This window comes from Solanum pennellii, chromosome 2, assembly GCF_001406875.1.
Source record: "Solanum pennellii chromosome 2, SPENNV200".
Classification (NCBI taxonomy): domain Eukaryota; kingdom Viridiplantae; phylum Streptophyta; class Magnoliopsida; order Solanales; family Solanaceae; genus Solanum; species Solanum pennellii.
In genome coordinates this window covers 43,873,673-43,878,328 of record NC_028638.1, presented here as the reverse complement: position 1 = coordinate 43,878,328, position 4,656 = coordinate 43,873,673, and the positions used below count along the sequence as shown (strand labels likewise).

Below are 4,656 nucleotides of genomic sequence, written 5' to 3'. Positions count from 1 at the left end.
TTGATTAAAAAAAAGATTATTTTACTTTAGAATGGAACTGTTAATGCTAATCAAAAGTAGTTGATTCAAAATAAGAGTCCGGAGTTTAAAGGTATAAAATATTAATAAAAATTTTAAAACGATATCTAAAATTTTATATTAACTAAAACGGTAAAATCGGTGGAACAACAGCGATTTCCTCCGTCGGAAAAAATGTGATTTTTTTTAAAGAAAATCGTTTTTTCTTGAATTATTTTTTTTTAAAAAAAATCACATTTTGCAAAATCGCTGCAGTCCGGCGGAGGAAATCACTATTATTCCAGCGATTTTACCGTTTTGGTTAATATAAAATTTTATATACCATTTTTTTAAAATTTTTGTTAATATTTTAGGCTTCGAACTAATTAAATATCAAATAATCATGAAGGTGACTTCCTGGAAGGACAATTAGAACAAGTTGGGTAATAAGAAAAAAAAAAAAAAGAATAGACAAGAATAGTTGTATACACTATACTATATTTTCAAAAATGCACATTTCATGATTGGAAACAAATATTAGTATACTATTTTTTTTTTAATACTCAATCAAAAATTACATCAATTAGACTAACAATATATACTATAAATTAACAATCTATACTATGCAATTGCGAACCTAACCAATATATATAAAAATAATAAAAATATTTCGATAATTATTATCTGAATTTTTAAAGTGAAACTTATTCGACGATATTTAAGAAATATTATCCCCTCACATTTCCCCACATTTCTCACCTGCTCCAAATGCGACCACCACCTACCCATCCCTAAATAAATAAACCCACAAATTCATTAAAAAAAAACAGATATTTATAGCTACTTTACTACAAATAAAAAATTAAAAATCGACTATTCTTTTAACTTTTTGAAGAACTTTGCTCTATTTTCCAATGGGAGAACCACAAGTAGAAAATCAGCTCAATATTTCTCGTAAGCTTATCTTCTCACACTTTTCATACTTCATCTTTTTCTTTTCTGCTTTACCAATTCTCTAAACTAATTGGTATTTTTTTTACTAGTTCATATAGTTGAAGAGGAAGTAAATATGGCGAATAATTCGACTAATTCATGGCGTGAAAAGTACAAGAGATGGATTGAAATAGGTTTTAATGCTGCATTGATTCTAGTTTGTTTATCAGCTGCAACACTCCTCGGCGAGCTTTACTACAGAGAAGGTGGAAAAAGCACTTGGATGAATTCACTCGTACAAATGGTCGGATTCCCGATACTCTTCCCTATTCTCTTCTTGAAGAAGAGGGAAGAAAGCAAAGACGAGGATGACCTGATTAAGAATACTATTAATAGTAACAATGAGAAACCATCCGTATGGATGTTTTTATCGGTCTATGTTTTTCTCGGCTTTTTATTAGGCGGAAGCTGTATGTTGAATGCAGTCGGACTGTTACACCTACCCGTTTCAACTTTTTCATTAATTTCCGCTAGCCAATTGGGATTCAATGCTCTGTTTTCCTTCTTCCTCAATTCCCAAAAAATAACAACTTATATAGCTAATTCAATTATCCTACTCACAATATCCTCAATTCTCCTTGTGTTCCAACCCGACGATTCCTCATCAACCGGTTCATCGAAAGGTAAAGGCTACGTTTTAATCGGATTCATCTGCACTCTCTTCGGTTCAGCAGGGTACGCGTTGCTGTTATCAGCAACAGAGCGAATTTTCAGAAACATAATGAAAAAACGCACATTGAAAGAGGTGATGAACGTAGTGATTTGGCAGTCGTTCTTCGCCACGTGTGCTATTCTGATTGGACTATTCGCGAGCGGCGAATGGAGATGGATGAAAAGAGAGATGAGTGAGTATAAGCTTGGGAAAGTGTCATATGTAATGACATTAGTGTGGAATGCATTAGCTTGGCAGATATACACAATTGGTTTACTAAGTTTGATTATGAAAGTATCTGCATTATTTGCTAATGTGATTACTGCATTAAGTGTGCCACTAATTCCAGTACTTGCTCTCATTTTTTTCAATGAGAAAATGAGTGGAGTCAAAGTAATTTCAATGATTTTGGCAATTTGGGGATTTTTATCATATGGTTATCAGCAATATCTTGATGAAGTTAACCTCAAAATTGAGTTATCAAAGGCAAAAGAAGAAGCTGAAGTATCACTTGTGGAAACAGGATTGAATCATAGAGCTAATTAGTATTAATTGTACAAAAGATTAATGCTGTGTAAATTTATGTATACTTTCTTAATTTGTTTTATCTAATTATTATCTTCTACTAAGTTAATGTGATAAGGAGTTTGTTTTTAATAGAGCTTTTGTTTTTGTTCGTCAATGTATATAAATTAATTGGATTAAAAATGACACTTAACGTACTATTACTACAACATAAGGAATTAGCGATGAACAAAATTTCCTAGCTAAACAATAAAAATTTCGTACTAGTCTTATTTAGCAACGAATAGTAATGAATTTTAATAAATTTAATTAGCTAAGAATCACCGATAAATATCGATTAATTTAGTGTTTTCTAGGATTGAAATTTTGTCTGTAGAAGGTGAGGTCTAATGGAATGAAGGTATCAATCAACACTAATCACGATTAGTTCATTTTAAAAGTGACTGCTTGTGACCCTATCAATTACATTAATTAATTAATTAATTAAAGTTTATGTAAATATCCATTAGGGTTACGTTTAGGCATACCTTACCCCCTTCCTAATATAAAGTAATTACCAAATCAATCCACTGATATGAATTGTGGTGAAGTGATGAAACTATTTCACTCTTAATCAGAAGTTTTGAATTCGAACTCTGAATATAAAAAAAATCTTGTTAGACCCGAATTGACTAAGGACTTTAAGAAAAAGAACCAGGTCAATCCATTACCCATCTATAATGTTTGGGCATGCCTGCCTATTTGGATGGGATTTAGAGCTACTTTTAAGTTATTTTGATTATTTTTTCTGAGTATTTGGTAAAAATCAACTTAATTTTAAACTGTTTTAAGCCCAAAGCAATAAATTGCAATTGTCCAGGTTACTGTTCTAGGCTTATTTTAAGCTTAACAACTATTTTTGCTCTGATATTTATTTTTTCAAATCATAAATACTCCATTTTATTTAATAAAAATCATTAATCATTTAAAATTTACAAGCAACTTTTTAACAAATCCAAATAGACTCATTCTTAGTTTCGATCTAATTTGAGTTGATTACAAAATATAAGGAAACTAATAAGTTTTTTATTTTTATTTTTGTGATCTTAAATTAAAATATATGAAATGTATCAAAATATTTTTTAAATATATAATTTTAAATACGTTACGTGAAAAATTAATCAAAAAAATTAAAAAAAAGAATTAATTATTGAATGATGGAAGGTAGAAATTTCAGTAGACTTTAACGTAGGGACCAGAACTCAGTATTTTTAAACGAATTTTTGAGAAGCATGTTTTGCATGACATCTAGTTAGGCACTATGTGACATACGTACAAAACCCTTTTATTTTGGTTGGTTTTACTTGTGTAATGGATCCAGACTGTCATGATTGCAATTTGGAATACATATTCTTTACTCTTTTAAAAAAGACGTTAACCGATAATTATAATCTTTAATTTTAAATATATATAATTAGATATTTAAATTTATATAAAATTAAATAAGTAAATACAATCGTCCTACATGACACTTTATATGAAAATTCTGTAACCTACATGACATCTTATGTGTCCTATGTCACGTAGGACACGTGTGTTTATACAATTTTATGAAGTACAAATTTAAGTGTTTACTTATGCACACTCAAATTTTAAAGGACATAATTATCTATAAAAGCCAATTTAAGGATCATATTTTTTTATTATGCTTAAAATTTAATAGATATACATACATTTTATATGACATATACAATTCAATTGAGACATATCGAACTGAATTGGGCCATAAGGGCCCAAGTTATTATGAAAATCATATTTCTATTTCATTTATGAAGCTAAAATATAAAATATGGAGAATCGTAATACATTCATTGAGTTATTCCTTCCGTTTCGATTCACGTGACAAAGCTCATACATTGTGTATGAAATCGATCGACGTGCATTTGATCTCTTTCCAATAATTGAACACCTTTTAGAAAAGAAGAAAAGAAAAAGATTTAGGTTGTGTTTGGTAAGAAAGAAATATTTTCCTGGAAAATAAATAGATTTTTGATTTAGTTTGCATGTTTGATTGGTGAGTAGAAAAAAATTTTCAAACTTTTTTAGGATTTGATTTATGAATGAAATTTTTTGAGAAATATCTTTTATTTTTAATAGAGTAATTGAAAATATTTTTAAAAAATAAACTTAATTTTTTTTGGGATAACGATGAAAAAATAAAAAACTGAAGTTGAAAATAATTTTTAAAAACAAACTTAAATTTTTTTGAGGTGTAGGGGCTAGTAGGGGGGGTGGGTAGGGGAGTCGAGAGTAGAGGTGAAAAAATAAAAGTTTGAAAATATTTTTTAAAAACAAACTCAAATAATTTTTTTTGGGCCGGCCGGGGTGGGGGAGGGGTTGAAGATCGGGGTGAAAAAATAAAATTTTAAAGTTGAAAATATTGTTAAGAACAAACTTAAAATTTTTATGGTTGGGGGAGGGGAAGGATCGAGGGTAGGGGTGAAAAAAAT

General features: G+C 29.3%; 1 protein-coding gene across 1 annotated transcript; it reads left to right on the top strand.

Annotated features, from left to right (window-relative positions):
* Nucleotides 1–824: 824 nt before the first annotated feature.
* Nucleotides 825–2,299, top strand: LOC107009590 (purine permease 21-like). The gene is made up of 2 exons (XM_015208933.2): nt 825–951; nt 1,041–2,299. The coding sequence occupies exons 1-2, from the start codon at nt 912–914 to the stop codon at nt 2,186–2,188; spliced, it is 1,188 nt and encodes a 395-aa protein (XP_015064419.1). The 5' UTR covers nt 825–911; the 3' UTR covers nt 2,189–2,299.
* The last annotated feature ends 2,357 nt before the right edge of the window (nt 2,300–4,656 follow it).

Excerpts from the sequence above, each read along its gene's own strand:
- LOC107009590 (XM_015208933.2), top strand. The coding sequence starts at position 912 with ATGGGAGAACCACAAGTAGAAAATCAGCTCAATATTTCTC. Across the intron at positions 952-1,040 it reads AAATCAGCTCAATATTTCTC|TTCATATAGTTGAAGAGGAA; the intron begins GTAAGCTTATCT and ends TTTTTTTACTAG.